We start from the raw sequence: 22,731 nt of genomic DNA on the forward strand, positions 1-22,731 counted from the left end.
AGGCATCTGCTACTTACTCCTTGAAGGGGAAAGGACCGTGGCTGTGCTGCTGGTGAGGAACCAAGTTGGGTCCCCAGCCCAGGGCACTTTCCAGGTCACCTGTTCCTATGCCTGAGCATCATTTGATGACCAGACACCTGTAAAAGTAAAATGTGGAGAGAGATGGGCTCTGCTCACTTCAAGGAATTTGCATTTTCCCTTGTCTCGAGATGAACCAGGAGGTCTCTTGGTTTGTATTTATCTTCTCTGGCCCCATATTTACCCATGATCCTTTTGGTGTCCTAGGACAAGCAGGGGATACCGTGGTGGCTGGGACTGAGCTACAAAGGAATCTTCCAGTATGACTACCACGATAAAGTGAAGCCAAGGAAGGTAAGCGTGCTCCCCTTTGTGAGACTAAGAGAAGAGCAGGCGGAAATGAGTAAAAATCTCATGCTGTGCAGCCTGAGGGCCTCTGGGCTTGCCAAGCCCTTGCCACTTTGAGTGTATACAAGTTACTGCGCAGAAATCCAATCTCGGTGCCCTGAGTAAATGGTTTTTTCCCCTGTCACTAAGGAAACCTAAGCAGTTATAATTATTTAAGGTAAGGAGACTGGCTCAGCTCTCCCAAAGGAAATGGGGAAAAGGACTTTGGGGGATTGTCCTGTTCCTTAATTCCCTGAGGTACTTTGCCCTCAGAAAAGTGAGGGAACATCACTCTTGAATCCTGGAGCTCATTTGAGCTTTCCCAAAGTTTTTTGGTGTGTGCGTTTGTGTTTGTAGGGGAGCTAAAAGAAGAAATTGTTAGGTCAAAAGGAGGTGAAAAATAAAGAGGCTGAGAGGCATTTCTGCAAATCTGGTAAATATTTTATGGCATATCAGAAATGATCAGAAATCTGGAAAAAATAAGGTCATTTGCCAAAAAGAAAGGGAAGCAGAGAGGGATCTGCAAAGTCGTTGTAAACACAGAACAGAGTGTTTGAAGGAGGCACAGTGCTTGAGTTTTCTCTGTTTTCATTGACACACATTTTTCAGACCAGAACAAATTGAAAAATTATAATGGAAAAATATCTCTGAGGCAAGAGCTGCCATTCAGATCATCTGGCAGCAGATCATGGAGAGGGGACAGTATACAGCTTAAACCCTGAAATGCATATTAAAAGTCTATCAAAACCACACTTGCTTTAGGAAAGAGAGAGCGATAGTGATCCATTATGTCACTCCAGATTGCTCTCCAAGCTTCTTTATCCACGAGCAGGATTGAAATCCACACTGTATAGCTGAGCTTATCTCGTCTATCCTGTTAACATCCACTCTTAGCCAGCTTTTTATTAAACTGATGCTGGGGGTGGCCCTGTGTTGAGGAGGATTTTCACTCAATTCATCAGTAAGTCAGTTAAGTGCTAAGAAAAGAATCCTGAGCAAATAACATGAAGGAATTCTTCCAGGGGAACAATTCAGTAGGCACCTGGCTGTTCGGAGCATATGATTTTGTGGCTATCTCCAAAAACTCTCCAGTTCCCACTTACACCCTGTGAAACAGGAATCGGACCCTGGGTGCTTACTTTTTCCCTTTTTCGGTCACACTCTTTCTTCCGGTTGCCCTCTGCCTCTTTCCCATGTGGCTTTTGTAAGTGCCTGTGCTTTTTCTTCTCAGGTTTTCTCTTCACTCCCTCCTTCTTTTTATACTGACAGTCCTCTCTTTGCAACCTGCCTGGTGGTTTTTTCTGCTTGTGAGAGCCAATAATAAATGCTCGCAGATCCTTTAACACAGTCCTCGTTACACTATATCCAGCTCTTCATCACCCACATTGGTGGAAGGCCAAGGCCAACGTGGACACTTCAGATCCACGACTGAGTTCATTAAAATCTAGCAGTTGAATTCTCTTGTCTCTCAGAGCATTTTGAAAGACATATGAACAAGTACCCATATATTTTCAGTTTAATTTATTAATATGTTTAAGCTTGCTGTATTTCTGTAATTGAGGTACTAATGAAGATTGAAAAACAAGGTAACACTTGATGTATGTGAAAAGCAGGGTGTGGCACATTCCAGGGGCATAATAAATTGTACATAAATTGTAACTCAGTAAACTCAGAGTCTCTTAACACTCTAAAACAGGTTTCCAGATAAGAAGTAGGAAGTCAGAGGTGTGAATAGTCAGCCGCTGAGTAAGAGAATTTCCTCTCACTGTGGAGCTTATCCAGGTCATTTAACATTTAAAAATGTTAAAAGGCCAATATATTTATTTAGGTGTTGGCTCTACTAAGACTGAATTATTCCTTAAAATAACTTATGCTTCTGTGGCCTCTGAGGAAGTAGATGGGATTCTCAAGCCTACTGCCAGTGAGGGGCAACCAGGCCATCATTCAGCATTGGTCCCTCCCTCCCTCCCTGCTTTCCTTCCTTCCTGCCTTCGTTTTTAAATGTTTGCTGTATACCTGTTATGTGCCCAGCAGACTGCGGGGTGCTGAGATAAATAAGAAACACATCATATCCTCAGCTTGCCCAGGCTGTCAGGAGAGGGCTGTGTGGTAACTGCATCAGTGGTCCCAGTGCTGTAACGGAGGTCTGTGTGGGGGCCGGTGGTGAATTAAAGGATAGATTCCTCAGCTGGCCTCATAGGGGAGAGAAGTCTTCACAGGCAGCAAAGTGGGGCTGGATTCTAAGGGTGGACAGAAGTTTTTTGGATGGTCAGGTGGGTGGGGAGACATGCAGGCTGAGAGACCGGTGCTTGCGAAAGCACACGAAGGAGAGCCATGTGGCCTGATGGGGGAGCACATGGCACCACTGGGGCTGGAACTGGGGGCGAGAGGAGGGCAGCTGGAGAGGAGGCTGATGAAGCCAGCAGCAAGCTCTCAGAGCCCTGAAGGCTTTGCTAAGATTTCATCTTCGAGGCAGTGGGAGCCATGGAGCATTTGAAGCAGGGGAGTGGCCGTATCAGATTTTCATTGTCATAGAAGCATCGCCTGGCAGCTGTGTGGAGCTGGGTTGAAGGAATGCAGGACCCGACCTGCAGACCAGGACCTTATTACAGCAGTGAGGCCAGAGCTGGTGGGGGCTTGGGGTTGGCTGTTAGTAAGGGGATGGAAGAGGGAAAATGGAAGCGAGATGTTTAGGAAGTAGATATGATTGACCAATTGTGTGGTGACGGAGGGTGGCAGTCAGAGCAGAAGGGGAACCTAGAATGATGCCAGGCTTCTTGACCAACCAAAGCATGTGATATATGAGAAGAGGCAGTAAGTTCAGCTTGGACTTACGGAGTTGTGACTAGGCAGTTGGCTATGCAGCAGGAGCTCAAGAGTATCAAGAACGTCCAACGCATAACTACCCAGAGACTGAATGGAGAGAAGAAAGGGAGAGGCAGTCAGCACACCCGAAAAATTACCAGCAGCTTGAATAGACTTCAGGTTCCCACCATGACATTCCTGTGAGACACAGAGGCAAGTCCTGGTTGCATGGGCCCTGAACTGTATGTAATTTGGGGAGGGCTCTTTAAGAAATGAATGTACAATCTGAGTATTAAATTAAGAACAGGCCTTTGAAAGGCCTGTAAAGGGAAGAGAAACCTAAATTTCATTAGTGCAAGGAGTACCTGCCTCTGCTAAGACCTGGCATGAGACTTAAAGGCAAAACTAGAGGCTAAATCAGAGCCATCGTTAAGAATTCACAGCTGCAAGAAGAACCAGGCAGGGTACTTGTTCCTTCCCACACCCAGCATCGTCACCATCATTAAACGGCCTCCTTTGTTACATGTAAGCACCTGTGAGTCCCTGAATGCAGAGTGTGCGCCCTTGCTCCAGACCTGTAAATATAAAGAGAGGCACGACCACCAGTGCAGGTTCACATAAAGTGCCCAAGGTCTGCCTTCAGTGCTCTAGGCCAGCAATGCTTAACCTCAGCTGAATATCAGAAATTACATGAAACCTTATGAATGTATAGATATCATCATTTCCCCCGGTCCCACTCGCCCCATCTCTGACCTGGCCACTGAACATTTAGAAAGCCTCCCAAATTATTCTGACGGGTAGCAGGAGTTGCCATCCAGCCATCTGTGCTGCAAGGCTCTGCAGGTGTCTCTGCACATGGAGAGCTGGAGTGTTTGGAGGCACAGGGCTCAAGGCTATGCCAGCCCCTTTGAAGGATGGCCCTCCCAGTGCACTCCCTCTTACTCAGGCCAAGCAGAGCAGTCTTGAGCCCCCAGCAATGCTTCAGAAACTGGGAGTGGCACTCAGTTCTGTGCCCCTGGAGGCCCTTCTGCAGCAGTAGCTGCACCTCCAGCCAAGGCAGAGGTCCTTCCTCACACTCTGACACATTTATTGTGGCTTTGTCACATGGCACCACAATACTAAAAGCCAGCAATTCAAGTAGAAGCAGTGGCAGGGGTGGGCCTGCTCCCTTCCCCTGGAGGGCCCTGAGGCACCTCTGGTTCCCCGGTATGCACAGCTCTAAGAGCATCAGCAAACCATGAGCACTCCAGGGAGCTCAGCAGCCTTCTGTGAAAATCCACTCAAGTGGCTCCATACGCCCACCAAAAACAATTAAAAAAGCGGGTGGCTGATTGCTGTCCAGAAATGGGCAGGACAGTAGCTTGCTTCAGGTTCTCTGGTTGGAGTGCAGTTTGTCATTCTGGTCACAGAGTCTACCCTAAATTGCTTAATCCTCATTTTGAAGCCATAGTGGCCATGGGAGAGATAGAGTCAAGCTCGGGGTACCTCCCAGGTGGAATAAAGAGAACATTTTGGTCCCCTCCCAATCTCACACCCCTGTATGCTACCTGGGCTTCTAAACAAATGGGCGCCCAGCCTTGCAGAAGTACAGCCCAACATGCAAGCTGCCAGTGTTTGTCAGAACAAAACCAGCCTCTCTGCCCTTGGGGCCCACGTTGGGAACAGCCAGACATGTGGGAACACCCAAAGACGGTGTTTTGACTTTTGTGTCTTTTTGGACGCTCAAGGTCAGCTTTAGAAGTTTTAGAATTACGTGTGCAGAAGAATAGCCCTGCAAAAGCCAATCAATAAATAGGACCTTTTAAAAAGAAATCTACAATGTATTTACATGCTTCAGAATACTGGCCCTTGCTTGCATGTATGAGTTCTTTAAAAAGATCAGGCAGAACCCCAAACAGTATCTGAGGACAGGTTGCAGAATTTCTTATAAGATATTAAATATCACCCCATTAACTCTCAGTAAATCCTTGTATTTCTCTTTGTCACCCGGCCATGTTTTCCCTCTCACTCAGCCTGCCTCTCCACTTCTGTGCTTACTAAAATGCCATATGACACTTTGGAACATCCCTTTTGCTTATCTCACCTTGCCTTTCTTCTTTCCCACGGTTACGGTTTGATGGTTTTTGTACACAATTGTGAGTGTGGCATCAGAGTGTGGGAATGGCAGTACCCACATGTCTAACTGTCTTGGTTTAGCAGTGGTGAGAGAGGTGGAAGGAGGGTCACAGTGGTCAAACAAAAATGTCTTGCAGCTGCATAGACAATGTTACCTTATTTTCTCCTAGCTGCCAAATTCCATTCTAGCATGTGTATGTGTGTAGGATCTGGGTGCTGCGTAAGAAAGATGTCCTTTATTTCACACATTACAGTCCTGTTGGCTTCAGGGAATAATGGAACTGTCATATTGGCATTTGGACACTTGAAGTAAATCTTGAACTTCACCTTAGTTTGCATTTACAGCCAAGCAAAGAGACCCAAACCATGGAAGGAAGGAAGGAAGGAAGGAGGGAGGGAGGGAGGGAGGGAGGGAGGGAGGAAGGAAGGAAGGAAGGAAGGAAGGAAGGAAGGAAGGAAGGAAGGAAGGAAGGAAGGAAGGAAGGAAGGAAGGAAGGAAGGAAGGAAAGGGAACAAAAAGAAAAATCCCAGCTGCGCAGAGTGACCTCAGTAGCGGGCAGGCCTTGGATGGGGAGCCCAAGGTTTTCAGGCAGCGGTGCCTGTACAAGCAGGACTTTCTCCTTTTTGTTCCTTAAGAACATCTGTATGAAAAGTTTAGTGATATACAGGGTGGGGCAAAAGTAGGTTTACAGTTGTGAGTATGCAAAACAGTTCATTCTTGCATTATTATTTATTAATTATATTATTTTCTATGGGAACAACTGTAAACCTAGTTTTGCCCCACCTTGTATGTTGAAAACGCCTTGTTTATTAATTCTTGTGGAACTGAGGTCACGTGGGGAAGACATAAATGAAGTGGACTTGCATTTCTTAGGTCAAAGCCCTGAAAAAGTTCAAAAGCTCTGATCTCTGGGACCATCTGCCCCTTCTTTGCAGCACCAAGACCAAAGGTGTTGGGAGGTTTGCCTCTCCCATACTTAAGACACAACTCTCCGCCAGTTTCAAACTGAGCTGCCTTCTGTCTCCTGTCCTTATAGTTGCCACTCTTCAAACAATCCAGCCATCAAATCATCAGAAGCCATTATCAGTTAAGTCAGAAATGCTTTGCGAATGGGGCGCCCAGAGAATTAGAATAAAGGCCCCTCCTGCAGGCTGTCTGAGGCTATGCCCATTAAAGAACAAATAGTATGAAACATGTGACTCCACAAAACCTCCCTGGAAGGAATATTCAGTATCTGCAAAGCATCATTTATGGCCGCAGCCCACTCACCAGCCCATATTTAATCAGCTGTCTCCACTGGAGAGAAATGGTAGTGCTGGTCCTTGTTACATATTCAGCAGACAACATTTACTTATTTATCTGATGTGCAATTAGGGGCGCTTTTATGTACACTTAGATGCACAACCAGGAGCACTGTGAGGTCCCCTCTGAGACATTAGGAGGAGGAACAAGACTAAATGGTCTGCCCTGTCCCCAAGCAGCCAGTGTGGTTTCCTCTGGTTCCTAAGAGTATTTCGGATGCAGGAGTATTAGCTCGGGGAATTGATGCATTACTATCACCCCCCAGATTAGTAAAGATTTTTGAACTGTCTGAGATGATGAGACAGGAAGAGAAAATAATATTTACAGGAAATATTCCATTAACTGTGAATTGACTCCCAGCAGAGTTCGCCTGCTAAATTATTCAGCGTGCTAAGCAGTCCATTAAGTGCAATGCTGACTTAGTTTTCAGCTTCTGTTTGGATGCACTTGGCTTATTTGGGGGTTGCTGAGTCCTCCACTGTCGCTGGCCCTGGGTGGGTGCCTTTCTCATTCCATTATCTGTATTGCTCTTGGAAAGCACACCCTGTGAACCCCAGAGAGGAAAAACTCCACTGAGTACCTTTAGCATTTGTAGCATTTTGCAGCCTTTACTCTTTCTCAGGGTTGGATCAAAGGGCCTCCTCTGGTTGCCCCCTGTCACTCCTTCAGATCTCATTCTGCTGAGGGACCTGGAAAGGGTTCAGTGCCTGTGAGTGACAGGCCCTGACCATGGGTCACCAAGGAGGGCCTGCCTCACAGCTAAGAGGAGCCTGCCAGAGGAAAATGGGGAAGGGGGGGAGGGGGACATAGAGAGTCACCATCTAAAATAACTCTCCAAGAAAGAAAGAAAAAAAGCAATTGTATTTTAAGAAAATTGACATGCCCTTCCCAAAGTATCAATACTAGACATGCTCTTCTCAAAGCACCAGTGTTAGGCATGGCTGAATTCTCTCTTGCTGAACTAGGATCCCACACAAGGATTGCAGTCACCTGAAAGCGCTGAGCTGGAGCTTTAGAGCTTCAGTAGGGGGTGTTGAATATTAAATCTTCTCCGGTAAAGTGGTCCCCGTATGAGAACGACCAGATGCCTGTCGTGTGCCGTGTCCTGCAGGTGTGACAGTGAACAAAAGAGACAGGCCCCTACCCTCCCAGAGCTTACAGTCTGGCCAAATGATAACATTAAGTAAATCTATAATGCATACTACTGGAGCACTAAATTCTACAAAGACAAGAAATTGGAGTGAGGAAGAGTGGGAGGGGTGGTCAGGAGTGGCCTGTCGAGGTGGGGATCCTCAGCAGTTCTTCTGAGCATGTAGCACACTAGGCTCCCTGGGAGGCAGAGTCTGAGATGGATTCACACCTAGGAAGTATATTGGGAAGTGCTCTGGAATTGAGGCCAGTGAGGACAGGGAAGGAGGCAGGACCACGCGGAGAGAAAAGCTGAGCTGTAGTGAAATCTTGGATGAAGCTCTGAATTTGGAACGACCCTCAGAGCCATTGTCATGAGGCTGGGGACCACGCCTTATCCTCAGCATCAAGCAATCATTAGATGTAGGTGACCCTAAGGGAAAAGGTTGTGACCTTGGGCAAGGTGGCAGTTCCTGGAGAGAGAATAAATCCTTCAGTCCTGAATGGAGAGGCAGGTGAGTACAGTGCAGAGCTTTACAGCAGCGCTCCTCAGAGTGCAGCCCTTGGACCAGCAGCATCTGCCTCACCGGCAACATGTTAGAATTAAAAATTCCGAGTCTCCTCCAGAGACCCACAGACTCAGAAACGCAGAGGATGGATGGGACTCAGCAGTCTGTGCTTTCATGAGCCCTCAGGGTGATTTGGATACAGGCTATAAAGTGTGAGGACCACTCTCTACAGACAGGTAGCAAAGAACTTTCTATAGGATTTTGTCTAATTGTTGGAAGATATTTTAGTCTGTGCTAAAATCAAACCCTTTCCTAGAGCAGTTACACCTTCAGAAACAAAAGATGTTTTGTAAGCCAGTGGCCTCCATATCCATTCAGAGGCCCCAAGGAAATCTCAAAGTCTCAACCAAAGAGGAATTGTAATGCTGTTAACTCACTTCTGGTGCATTGAAAAAAGTTGTGATAAACAACTTATTTAACCTCTTTTCTGCCTCTGTTTTTATGTCTGTGAAATGGAGGCTCTAAGACACAAGAAATAGTCTAATTTTCTTAGTCTTGAATACGTTTACATCTCAGCGAGTCTGTTGTTCCCAAGATTAAAATGCTGCTCCCCTTGACAAAGCAAATATCATTACAATCTCTTTTATACTGACTGTGAGAGGTGGAGTTGCTGCGAAGAGCAAACAACGGCTCTTTGTTAAGAGGATTAATTTTTTTCTTGGTCATTGAATCTGGGAACCGAGGGTCCCTCAGTTCCCACAGTTTCCTGTGGAGGCCATTTCGGGGCCTGGTGCTGAGTAAGCCAAGCTTCCAAGGACACCAGCTTGCATTCTTGTTGAGGCTGTCCCCCGTAGTGCCCAAGCTGGTGTCAGACTGTCACCTTGCAGGGTTCTGGCATAACCCTTTGGGTGCTACGTTCCTGCCCCCACCTCAGGCACCCTATTAATTGTAGTGGCAAGATATCTGCCCTGGTAGTGAAGAAAGCTCAGTTCTAGCTCCACTTCTGCAAGATGAGTCACTTCCCTGGGTCCAGTTTCCTCATCAGAAAGGTGGTTGATAGAGATGAGCAGGAGTCTTGAGGCTGCGAGAATCTTGGAACTAGAACAAGTGAGAGGATTGCAGCGAGGGACAAGCTCCTGTGCAACCAGGAAGGACTAATGAATAAAAGGAAGAGTAAAAAGCGAGAGAAAATGCTAACTTCCAGGTAGGTCTGTTGTTGTTCCTCAGTTCAGCCAGAGCCCGAGCTAGATCTGATTAGGTGACAAGACGTTGTTTTCTCCCTTCCCCAGACTGACACATCTGTCCCTTTTGTGGGGTGTGAGGTCTCCCAGGGCTCATCCACTTCCCATAGCAGTGCCTGGCCTCAGACTTGCCCTCCCGACACGCGCAAGAGCATGTGACAATGCTAAGAGGGCCATATGAACAGCTGCGTTGATTGTGAGGACTGTCAGGGTCAAACACAACATTTGATATTTATAACATGCGAATAAACATCCAGCCAGGCAGGCCAGCAGCCCCCCTGAGACTGACAAGCTTCTAACTCCCTCAGAGAAGCAGAGTCCCACCACTCGGAGCCCAAGCAACCGTGCATGTAATTTAAAGAAGCGAATCCAAACCAAAAAGTGTTGTTGGACCCCGGACCTCTGCAGTAGAGCATCCAGTAGCCCCACCCACTCCAAAAAGAACCATGGACCGTGTAACATGAACAGAGTTGGTTTTTCTGGCTTAAAAACCAAAGATTTCGCTCGTCTGACAAGAACACTGACCACTTGGGACTCAAAAGGCAAAATGCTTTGATCTCACAGAGTTCTCTTAAATGTGATCTTCCCTAGATAAAAATGCAGCCATACCCCTGACTTTCAGACCACTCCCAGGTAAATACAAAGTCATACAGTCACTTTAAGTAGCTTAATAAATTTTATTAAGACATTAAAGCGCCCAGTCCTTTATAAGAGCCAAAGCTCCAAGCTTGATTTAAAGTTACACTGTCCCCCCTCTCCCAGTTAGGCTCCACCTCTCCTCCTGCAGCCCATCTGACACTAGCTAGATTAGAGTCCTAAAGCAGGAGTCAGGCTGCAGTCTTGGGTGTCCCTTAACTTCAGGAGATGCTGGACAAGCTCTCCAGGAGATCCTAATTTACCCTCTCCTACTAGGTTTGCAGAAGGCATGCATGCCCCTCTGGGTAGGGCTGGCTCACAGCACATCTTTCTCCTTCTAAAATCTTCCCTCAGTTTCTGTCTTCCTAAATGTTTTATACCCCAATTGAGGATAAGGGATTTTAGAGTCATCTAAACCATAAAGTTTTAAATTTAAAAAGTTTTTAATTGTGGTAAAATACACCTAATACAAAATTTACCATCAGAACCATTTTTAAGTGTCCAGTTTAGTAGTATTAAGTACAGTCACATTGTTGTGCAGATGATCCCAGGACTTTTTCAGCTGTCCCCACTAAAGAACTCCTTTTCCTCTCCCCCTAGCTCCTGGCCACCATGGTTCTGCTTTCTGTTTCTATGAATTTGACTACTCTAGGCACTTCATATAAATGGCATTATATAGTATTTGTCTTTTTGTGACCATAGGTTATTAGTATCCAAACTGGGGCACTTTTGAGAGTGAACGGGGGCACTGGTTAATAATTACAGAGCCTCAGACCAGCCACAGCTCTCACAGGCAAACCGCAGCCCTCTCACACCAGCATGGTGACCTGTCTGGTGAGCTCTTGGCCTTTTTCTTTTCCCTCTCCCACTGGATGGGCGGCTCACTATTCACATTAAGGAGATTGATCATCTTAAAGTCTCAGGCAGGACTTCCATTTGCTTAATCTGTGGCTCTGGTTTTGCGGTGGTGTCTTTACCCATAGACAGACTAGTTCATGACACAGCAGGGCTGAGCCAAGAACTGGGGACACCTCAGAACCCCTCTGCCCACCCACCCCATACGGTTTGGCATAGCCAGAAGCTGTTTCTGGTGCTGGATGAGGTGTCGCAAGTCTCCTCACCAGTCCTTATAATCATTCTGGAAGGTGTGTACTGGCATCAAATGTGGCCATGGACTCCTGCCCCCAGTCCCAGAGCCACTCAGCCTCTTTGTGATGAGTGCTCCTGTCCAGACTTCTAGGAGGGCACAGAGCCCACGGAGCACCTGTGTATCTTGAAATACATCAGTGAGTTGATGCTTGGAACTGTGGGTTTTGAAAAGCCATATAAAACGGTTCATTGGCCAGATTTCTTGCCAGCTAACTCTATGAAAGACTGCAGGGTCACGCAGCTGAGAGGAAGAAAGGAGGACCTCCCCTTCCCCCATGTGCGTCCACCATGATGCCTGGAGCTTTCATGCTGGGGGAGGACGGCTGTCATCTGCAGAGACCACCACAGAGATCCGAGAGTAGGGCCTGGTAGGAGCACCGTTGGACAAGTTGGGGAGGGGGCGGATTTGGGGGCTTCTTGTGAAGACGCGCCATGGGATTTGGGGGTTTAGTCCTGGACTGCCAGCTCCTTGTAAGTAATTCATTTTTTTTGAGTTTGAATTGAAGAGCGTCTTATGGTTCATGATTTATCCAGGTTAGGACTTAACCAACCAGTGGAAAGGCCACAAGGACACTCCTGGTCACTTCATGTGTCTCCCCAAGCCCCAGGCACCCACAAACCCACTTTTCTGTCTCTCTGGACTTGCCTATTCCAGACATTTTGTATACATGAAAACATCAGCTGTGGCCTTTTGTACCTGGCTTGTTTCACTGAGAATTATGTTTTCAAGTGTCCTTCATGTCGTAGCATGAGTCAGAACTTCCTTCTTTTTCATGGCTGAGTACTCTTCCACTGTCCTCTGATGTTTACCTCAGCATTTTCTGCAGTGACATGGCACGCACGGTGCCACTGTATTTCCTCACACAGCTGCATGGCTTTGCCCTCAGTTCCCTTTTGCTAGTAACTCAGCTGTCACTTCAGTGCAGCCTCCCCTGGACATCTTATTAACAGTGACAGCCCCCGCCTGTCCTCCTTTATGTTTGTCCTTGGAACCTCTTATCCTCTGACTTCCTTCCTGCGTAGTTTTCTTATTTATTTGCCTACCTCTTCCCTCACGAAAACATAGAAGTCTTTTTTTTCTTCTCACTATTGTATTCCTGCTGCCTAGCACAGTGCCTGACATGTGGTAGATGCTCAGTAAATAGTTGTTAGATGAATAAAAGCAGTCAGAGCAGATGACACAATAGCTTGCTGTAACCCACCACTGATTTTGAGGACATCTCCGTATGTGTGTGCACAGTCGCCTTATTGAAATGGATAATTAGTAAAGCTCCTCTGAGGAAGAGTTTGTGAGCAAGACATTGGAAGGGAGAGGAAGGGAGGGGGGACGCATGTTGACGAGAAAATGAAAAGCACATACAGAGTTCCTGCCGGTCCATCTGGACTGTCCCTCAGTTTTATTTTTTGTCTCTTAAACCAAATGAACCCAAAGGAACTAATACTAACAACACTGAGAGCCGATTGCTGGAGTACATCAGGCCGTGGAACAATTCTGGTCCATCTGGCTGCCTTTTCCTCCTTAGAAGCGGGAAGCGTTAGGCTGGGAGCCGCTGCCTGTTGAATCCGGCAGCCTTGGCTTCGTCTTGGGAGATCTCCGCTTGTTTCTGCTGAGCTGTGTGATACTTAGCAAGCTGTGGGAGCTTTCTTTTTAATCAGCATGATTCAAAGGGGAAACCCAGGCTGAACTGACCTTCCTGAAAGTGTGAACTCCTGTAACACCAAAGCCTAGCCCAGCCAGAAAGGTTTCCGAGTGAATAGGCCCTCATCCCAGTGCCCTGGGGCTCAGTGTCAGTGCCTGCAGGTGGGAGGGAGGGTGCTGAGGCTGTTTCCAAGTGGAATGGGTGCTGAGGAGTCACTCCAGGAGTAGGATTCCAGCTTGAGCCCATGAGCCGCATTCACTTTGCAATCCAGTGTAGTTCGGACAGAACTACCAGAAGGAGGAAGGGCTATGGTTCCTGGGTTGGGGCTCTTGAACTGGCACTCACAGCAGCTGCCCTCTTGCCGCATCTCTTGCAGTTTAGAACTATATTTTTAACAAGATGTCTAGTTTCAACCACGGACAGTTCCTCATATCATGGAAGTTGCCTGAATTTCAAGCAAATAGATAAAGGTTCAGATATCAGCTCTCACCATTTATCATCTGTGTGACTTTGAGAAAGTGACTTAACCTCTCTGAACTTCAGTTGCCGTAATACCTACCTCATAAAGCTCTTCACTCATTCATTCACTCAACGAATAATTATTGAGTGCGTAATACGCCCCAAGTATTGGGCCAGGTGCCAGGAAAATACCTTTAAGGTACCAAGTCTGGTAGAGAAGACATTTGAGTAAAATAGAGAATTGCAACACAGGATGATAATTGCTTTGGCAGAGGGACAGATATGAGTATCTGAGAGAACTAGCTCAGATTGGGACTGGGAAGTCTGGGGGGTTAGGGACAACTCTGGTGAAAAGAAAGTGGTTTAGGGCAGGCTTGAGAATAGAAGGCTCCATCTTCTCCTCTGCTCTCGCCCACCTTCCCCAGATTCACAGTTCCCTAAATTGACTTGCCCACTTCAGAATTCCTCTAGGGAAACAGGAACAACGCAGAGCTTTGAACAGGAGCAGCCCTCCTGGAAAGACAGAGATTCTAGAGTTAAAATTCTCACATCTAGAAAACATGCCCTCATCTCTCTGCTTTCTGGGAAGGAAAAATGGTGGAGCAGATACTCAGTTGCTCCAACAAGAGGATCCTGAGAGAGAAATCACCAAATTCAACCAGGGCCCCAGCTGCAGAGATGGCCTCTCCAGCCCTCCAGCCACCTGAGGGGTTGTATCCTCCAGCAGAAAGTCAGGGCTGAAGTGGGGCAGGCCCCGGGCTCCCTTCTCTGCTGGTGACAGCCTTCACTGCAGTGCAGCCAGCGAGACCACAAGTGTTCTCGGCAGCAGCCTGACTTGAAAAGCAAGCTGCCAGCCCTGGCCCAGTGCCCACTCAGCCTCCGCGCTCCCTGCAGTGCTTTCCAACCAGGAGAGGCTGGGACTCACCCCTGAGGTCTCTGGCAGCAGGCAGTCTACCTCCTCCTGGTACCCACAGAAACCACACCTGCAAGACCTCCCCTCCCTGGCAGAATGGGCCAACTCTTGAAGCAGTGGCTGTTTTAAAGTGTACACAAGCTACTCTTAAGTAATCACAAAGAGCCTCGTGGCTTACTAATTTCTTTTAGCTTTGTTTCACACGGGTATCATTAGAGTATTGTCATTTCATCTTTCTTTTCCTTAGCTTGATTACTCAGGTTTTAATCATGAGTATATACCTTTGTTTCTACGTAGAGCCGGGTGCTAGTCTATTCTCCATTCTGTCCCTGTTTCTGTAGAGTCAGATGCCTCCACCAGGGAAGTCAGGGGACTTACTGTGATGCCACACCTCTGGACAGAGCTGCCAAGCATAAGAGGACTGACAATTGCCAACACTTCCCTCTCCCCCCAAAAAAGAAAAACATGCTGCCTCCAAAGTTGGCCCTCCAAAGTAGTCAAGACAAAAAAACCTTGCAGCAGCCTAAAGGAGAAACATCTTTGCCATTGCAGGTGAAATGGCCTGTCATAATTCAGATGTGTCAGAGGCGCCTCAAACTCATCCTTCTTTGAAGCCTCCCATTGACCTAAGTCACAGCAGGTGTAATTAGCCTTGAAGGGTTTTTAAAAGGAAGCCTGGAGCACAAAGAGGGTAAGCCCCACACACCTGGGCCACAGTGCTCGTTGCTAGAAAGCCCAAAGCTAGGCCCAGATGTGGTGCTCACTGGCTGGCGTCTCCATTCGAACACCGACCCTCACACACACCCCAGCGGCCACTCTGGGGAAAGTCGAAGTGACATGAGTAGGCCGAAGACTAGAAAGGAAAAATACTGTCAGCTTCTCTTTAAACCTTTTACATTCGCCAAAGCTTTATGGTACATCTTTCTGCAAGAAGAGCCAAAGTACACAGAATAAAATCATATATAAAGAGCAGCCCTCCCAGGAGAAAAAGAAAAGGAAATTGAGTCCAATGGGTAGAAATAAAACGGCCTGTTTCTCTCTAGGTCGGTTAAGGAGTTGTTGGCTCTCTTGCTGTGTTTCCTCTAGTAGTAATGACTCATCAAGCCAAAGCTAAAAGGTTTTTGATGGGTTCAAAAGAGGCCATCCATGAAAGGGTCCAGACCTGGCGCTCTGAGTATCTGTCACTAAATTAACCATATCAATTTAGAGCTTGTGTCCTCCGACAGCGAGGAGGAGGCAGCCAGCCAGAGGGACATCTTGATCCCATTAGGTCTGGCTGTGGAGAAAAATTAGCCATTGTTTTCTTTGCTGGGGTTGTGGCCCTCTCAGAAGATCATAGATGCCAGGAGCCCTCAGTGCAGGTAGAGAAGGGCATACTCGTTTGCACGTTGCAAGAGAATTATCTGTGCACGTAGCGGGCTGTGTGGGAGGGCCTGACTCGTTCCCAGGAAAGCCCATTCCGTGTAACACTGAGCCGTATTACAATGGGGCACTTTCTTCTCAGCGTGAAGGTTTTGACATTAGAAGGTATGGCAGGAAAATGGCCAAAACAGTGGACCTAGGAAGTGGCTGGGTGAGAACTGTGACCAGGAAGCCCAATGACAGTTCAGTGAACACCAGCTCAAAGGGAATGATTGACAGCCCGGGTTGGGCTTGTGCTTGCATTGTAACAAATCCAATTAGCAGAACCACATTTTTAAAAATGCCCTTGGCACCATATTAGCTATCTTTTAAAGAAAATTACACAAACCTGTACTTAGGGCTGACACATGTTCCAACTATTCAGAACTTTATTTTTTACATTAAGAATAACACTGGCATGTAAATGATGGAGGGGCAAAAACATAATAATAGCTAGAATTTATTGACCACTAACTCAATAATAAAAAATAAATATACTGACTACCATTTAAACACTTTATATGTATTAATCCATTAATACAACAGCCCTTGAAAATAAAACTTGTTGTTAATAGTAGTATTTCAAAGATGAGAAGACGTAAGACACAATTTGTATTGCTAACGATACCCAGCCAGCAAGTGGTAGACAGTGTGGCTTTGAAAACCATGCTTTTAATCAGTACTAGCCTATATTGTCTCCCATAGTAGGAAATGTTCTAAGATAAGCTACTTGATTTTTAAATTCCAAAGAGAAGCAGTGTGACATTTGGAGATTTACAGTGCTGACCTGCAATGCACCCACAGGATGTAGGAATGCCCCCCGCATCTCTCCCTTTACAGAATAGGAAGCTAAGATGCAGAGGGACTTACAGTGTCAGGGCTGTCACTGAGGTCTCTTGACTTCAAAGCAAGTGTCCTCACCCCTAAAGTGATGAAACCATGGAGAATAAGTGACGAATGAATATTGATTATCTGAGACAAAAGCATGGGACATATCTCAATAAGGGGGTACAACAACTCTATAGGTTTTTAAAAGCCCGATACAGAAACTATAGATTACTTTTTTCTTTTTTAAATTGGTTTATAACATTATATAAGTTTCAGGTGTATAGCATTGTAGATTGGCATCTGTAGCATCTGTATACTCTGTAGCATGCTCACCACCAAGGGTCTAATTTCCATTCATCACCATACATTTGACCCTTTTAACTTATTTTACCCTCCTCCCACCCCCTTCCCCTCTGATAATCACCCATCTGTTGTCTACACTTATGAGCTTGTTCTTGTTTTGTTTGTTTGTTTTGTTTTTTATTCCACATAGGATGAGTACAATCATATGCTATTTGTTTTTCTCCATCTGACTTATTTCACTTAGCATAATACCCTCAAGGTCCAGCCATGTTGTCTCAAATGGCAAGGTTTCATCTTTTTTATAGCTGAGTAGTATTCCTGTTTGTAAATACCATATCTTCTTTACTCACTCATCCATCCTTGAACACTTAGGTTGTTTCCATATCTTGACGATTGTAAATAATGCTACAGTGAACATGGTGTATACATCTTCTCAAATTAGTGTTTTTGTATTTTTCAGATAAATACTCAGAAATGGAATAGCTGGATCATATGGTAGTTCTAGTTTAATTTTTTGAGGAATCTTCATGCTGTTTTCCATATTAGCTATACCAATTTATAATCCTGCCAACAGTGCACAAGGTTTCCCTTTTCTCCACATCCTCCCAACACTTATTTCTTGTCTTTTGGATGATAACCATCCAAACAGCTATTAGGCGATATCTCATTTTCCTTTTGATTTGCATTTTTCTAATAATTAGTGATGTTGAACATCTTTTCAGGTGCCTGTTGGTCATACTGATGTCTTTGGGAAAATGTCTATTCAAGTCCTCTGCCCATTTTTTAATCAGGTTGTTTGTTTTGTGGTTGTTGAGTTGTATGGGTTCTTGATATATTTTGGATGTTAACTTCTTATTGGATGTATGATTTGCAAATACCTTCTTCCATTTGATACATTGCCTTTTTGTTTAGTTGATGGTTTTCTTTGCTGTACAGATGCTCTTTAGTTTGATGTAGTCCCATTTGTTTATTTTTGTTTTTGTTTCCTCGCCGTTGGAGTCAAATCCACAAAAGCATCACTAAGACCAATTCCATTCCTCTGTGTCTTCTTCAGTGAACTATAGATTATTTTAAGTTATTACTATATCATGAATACTCTTTGCTTTGTGGTTGTTGCATCTTCCCAACTGGATTTAGATTGTAAGCTCCTTACATTATAAATATGCATTAGGCATCATGTCCTCCCTTTTCCTATTAGCATAGGCCCATACAAAGTAGATGCCACTGCTTGCGTAGTTAGAAAGGGGATAGGGCATTAGATATTGCCTAAAACTCCAGGGCCTTGCTGCTTGTTTAAGCATGAAGTAAAATATATTGCACGCCCATGCAGCTGATATAAAAGCTCTGATGTATGATGTTAACCCACTAAAAACATATATGTGCATCTGTTGCTCCCTAGAATTGGTTCTCCCGAAATAGCAGAGCCTCATCAGAGCTCACCTGATAATATTCTCTGAGCACACAGGCTTGGGGTTTTTGTGCTGCACTTCCAATATAATTCATCTCCATCCACTCTATCTTTTGTCCTGTAGCTTTCAAGGTGTGTGGCAACTTACTGAAGGTATAACTATACCCAGAGATTAGTGACAGCCCTTCTAGAAAGTGAACAGAGCAGAAGTAAAATAAAGAAGTTACATTTTTTAGTATGTATGTTTCCTCCTGAGCCTGGAGACTATTCCTGGCCATGAGTCTAATTCTTCTTAGAAGACAGTTTCTTGCTGGCGTTTGGAAAGCATTTGGCATTATGTAGACTGCTGAGGGCCTTTGAAGAAGTGATTATTTGCTTAATCATCAGGTTGAAACAGCGTTGTTCTCACTCATCATCCGGTCCTGTGGTGTGTTAAAAAGAGCCCAGGACAGAAGTCACAAGAGTGGGTCCCAGCATCAGTTACTTATTTAACCTTTGACAGTCCTTTAACCTCTCTCCACTGGGCTTTCTTTATCTGCGGAAGGAGGAGGCTGGACCAGATGGTTGCTGGCATTCTGTATAATGGTCCCTCTAGGAGAAGCAGGAAGTTACTCAGAGAGAGGTCATTAAGAGACTTGGTGACTCAGCCTCAGGGACAAGAGGAAGACAAGACTCCCTGAAGTCCTGGTCAAGAATCCAAGCCACTAGAGCGAGCTTGCTCTCAAGACTTCATTTCCGCATCATTCTGCGAGCTCTCCCACCACCCACGTGCTGTCCCTGTGCTCAGTAAACACTTGCAGGGAGGAAGTCGTATGGAGTCAAGGCCCCTTCTCTGTCCCTGGTGGTGGTGGGAGGGAACATTAGCTCTTTCCTGCCCTGACCGACCATCAGCTGTACACAGGATGTGGGAATCCAGCAGACCAGCTAATAGGATCCAGTGACCAGGTCCTGCCCATTAAGTATTTACATGAACCCTTTCGAACTCAGGTGGTGTTTATTAGCCGCTTTTGTTTTCTCTTTGTGGATAAATGTTTCCTATCTTTATTTTAGACATTAGGACAGTGAGTTCCAAAAAGGGGAAGTGGAAGATCTGTGATCCTTTGGAAATTACAAGTCTGGGTCTGAAACTATGACTCTGCATCTAGTACCAGCCATGGTCCCAAGGACGGTGACAAGCACCGTCTCCATGAAACCACTTCTGAATGGTTTCTCTCCACTTTAATCAAGGCAAGCCCAAATTATTAAGGCTGTTCTTAATCATGATTTTTGCTGCTAGTCCTTGATTAAAGCTACTGAATATTAAGGCATTTCTGAGTAGACAACCAGAGGAATCCAGGTCTCTAAGAAGAGAAGGAAATAATATCATTTACAGCATAAAAGGAAAGAAAAGTTTAGTATAGGATTAAAAAGATTTGGTTTTTATATTTCCTACTTACAGTCACACTGTTGCTCATTTGTAAAAATCATTCCACTCATAAAGTTAACCAGCCATTAGTAAGTAAGACCTCTTCCCACTAATTAGTGGGCCGTGTGGGGAGCATAGTTAGAGGTTAGAGTAATGGGCCAGGTGCCCTTGACTCCTATTTCTGGTTCCTTCAGTGACTTGCTGTGTGGCCTTAGGTGGTTTCTCTGGGCCTCACTTTCCCCAAGAAGAAAATTTCCCACTCACTCTTCTGGGGGATACTAAAAGATCAAAGAAGGGATGTTTACAGAGCTTTAAAAATGCCTTATGAAGTGTGTTAGAATGGCCTTGATTTAATAGGTATTAATTAATAAATCCTTTGATTATTGATAGACCCATGTATTTGAGCTTCTAATTAGCTCCTTGAGCATAATTGGCCATGGGAGTTATACCAAATCCTAAGGGAACTAGCACAGTCATAGTGATCATTGTGTGTGTCTGATGGGTCTTTATTTAGAGTCACAAAGCACATGGATGCCTTTGCCTGGTGGCAGAGTTGTAAAGCTGCACCAAGCCAGGAAGTCTCTCCTAAAATGACACAGATTATCAGGAGCTGCCCCCAACCAGCACATCTTGAGCCCAGTGTAGCCTGTTTACAAAGGGAGTCAAGGTCAAGTGTCTTCTGTCTATGTGCTTGTTGTTTTTCCCCTGCCAGCTTCAGGAGGGTTTAGCAGGCAGGGCCTCTGAGCTGTGGGGCCCAGGGGCAGAGATGCGCAGCGCTCCATGAGGAGACAATGCATTTACAGCAAGGGGTGACCATCTGGGGGCCAGCCCTTCGGTGCACAGCTGCATCCCGCTGCCTTCATATCCCTGCTGCCCGACCCCACACATCTCTACTAAGTGAGGAGAAAGGGTAAGGCCAGCGTGCCCACATGGGCATCTCCTCTTCGATTCCTGGGACGCTGCTAATGTCCCAGTGCAATCCTGTCTTGGAAAACTGTCCATTCAGTCACCTCACTCCCACCTCTCTTCCCAGTATTTCTCTCACACACAAAATTTTGAACCCCTGCTTAGAGCAGACATGAGGGAAAGCCATGGATTGCTCTTCCCCCGTGTCTACAGACATCATCCTGGGAGAGGCCACAGCCAGATGGCCAGGGTGCCGTGCCCAGGACAGGAGCCTGGGCAGCAGCAGTGATGGCAGCAGATTGAGGCCCACAGCAGAGCCAGGTGGTTTGGTTTGGGCTGTTGGCAGAGATGAGGCTCTGCACACAACTGCGTGGGGAACACTTCAAGGGAAGGCCCGTTTTGTTCTATTTTACAAGGAGTGGGGGAGGGAGGAGCTGCCAGGGAGCCAGCCACTCTGAGTGTTGGCCAGGTTTCTTCACCAGGTGGGAGGGGGCTCCAAATAAAAGGCCTAGGAGAGCTGTTTGCAGGCATGCTCCCACCAAGTTTTCTTTCTTTCCTCCTGATGGAGAGGAGACAGCAGACGCAGGGTGGGCACCTTACCTCAAATGCTGTTCACCCCAGGACAGCACCTGTAGCACCAGAACCAGCCAGGACCAGAGATGGGGACCAGAGACATAGTTTGTAGGCTGGGCACAAAATGAAAATGCAGGACCCTTGATCCAAACTTATAGAGAATTTCAACATGATGACAGCAGAGCAATAAACCAAACGGGCCCTCAGGTCACAGGCCTGTGATGGTGGTCCCTGCCAAGGTGGGTGCAGCACAGAGGCCAAGGGTCCCCCTCAGGGGCTAGCCATCTTCAACCCACCCTTTTCCTCAAAAGAAATGGAAGAGAGGGGGTGGGGAATAATTCTGTACACTTCTGTAGAGATTTTCCAGCATGCAAATAATCAAATTGTATTTTCTCAAACCCCAGTGTGAGAGCTTGATAGAAACTGGGTTTGAGCCTAGCGTTAGTCTCTTTGATGTCCGCTAACCAGGAGACCAGAGCACTTTGGAAATGGAAAGAAACCCGTAGAACACAGAACAAACTACACCATCTGTGAGTGGCGAGGAGGAGGAATACCGAACTATTAATGTAATAAAATATTTCCAGCTTTCAAATAAAAAAGATACTTAAGAAAAGAATAATTTTGGTTCTGAGTTATTCTTTTTTATTTCCCAGGATTTGGGAGAAATCAGAACAATTAGGAATCATGATAAGATTTAAGTTTATTGAGCACTTACTCTGTGCCAATGCCACGCCGAGGGTCTGTTGCTACTGAGATGTACCTGGAAGGGGCCATTTATACTGTTTTCCAGATGGGAAAACTGAGGCTAAACAAAGTGCTGTCACTTGCCTAAGAGCAAGCAGCTTGGATGTAGGAGAGGCTGGATTCACACAGGTGCAGCCAGACTCCAGAGCCTGTGTGCTGGCCACTTTGGACCTTGTGCTCTGCCAGGTTATGAGGTCAGTGTCAGTGAATCCAATGGTTCTGGTGCTTTTCTGGCAGTGACTAAGTTCAAGTGGACAGTCTATAAATATCTGACAAGTGAGGGTCAGAGAGGAACTGTGGGGGTTTTCATTGAGGGATTTAGCGTAACCGCATCAGCCAGGAGCCTGAGACTGTCATCTGAATCATAGGGACTCTGCTCAGGTGGCGTCTCATCTGTGACTTGACACAAAGCCCTTTGAGCTAGTGCAGGGCTTTGGGTCACTCGCTTTTCCTGAAATTTCTCTCCACCCACTTGGAATCGCCCCTAAAGGAGAAGGAAATTACAGCTTCCCTTGGTTTCAGAATGACCTGTGCTTGGAGCCGTGGACCACGGAGGTGGCTCTGTGATGCCGGAGAGTAGGGGTCCTCCTCATTATGCAGACAGAACTATTCGCAAATTCTGCCCAGCACGCTCTGAAAAGAAGGCAGCCATTCTAGAAACTGTCTTTATTCCAGCCCCCTAAGGAGAAACCATGAGCAAGTCAGAGACGGTCAGGAGCCCCAGATGACAGGACCTGGGTCTAGAAGAGCATATGCATGTGGGGGGAGCGGGGAGAACAAGAACAGGATTCCTGCTTTACCCTTCTTGGAGTGAAATAAACTCAGTTTCTAAGTATGTAGAAGGGACGCAGTATGCATCA

At 46.1% G+C, this 22,731-nt stretch overlaps 1 protein-coding gene across 6 annotated transcripts in view; it reads left to right on the forward strand.

The window, feature by feature from the left end:
* Positions 1-22,731, forward strand: part of FRMD4A (FERM domain containing 4A) — a 441,288-nt gene that overhangs the window by 344,922 nt on the left and 73,635 nt on the right. For all 6 annotated transcript variants that reach the window (XM_016210040.2, XM_016210038.2, XM_016210036.2 and 3 more), the window contains exon 11: positions 286-372. In XM_016210040.2, the coding sequence (XP_016065526.2) occupies positions 286-372 (87 nt within the window). The remainder of the gene's footprint in view (positions 1-285; positions 373-22,731) is intronic.

This window comes from Miniopterus natalensis, chromosome 1 (assembly GCF_054644295.1).
Source record: "Miniopterus natalensis isolate mMinNat1 chromosome 1, mMinNat1.hap1, whole genome shotgun sequence".
In the NCBI taxonomy this organism is placed as follows: Eukaryota; Metazoa; Chordata; class Mammalia; order Chiroptera; family Miniopteridae; genus Miniopterus; species Miniopterus natalensis.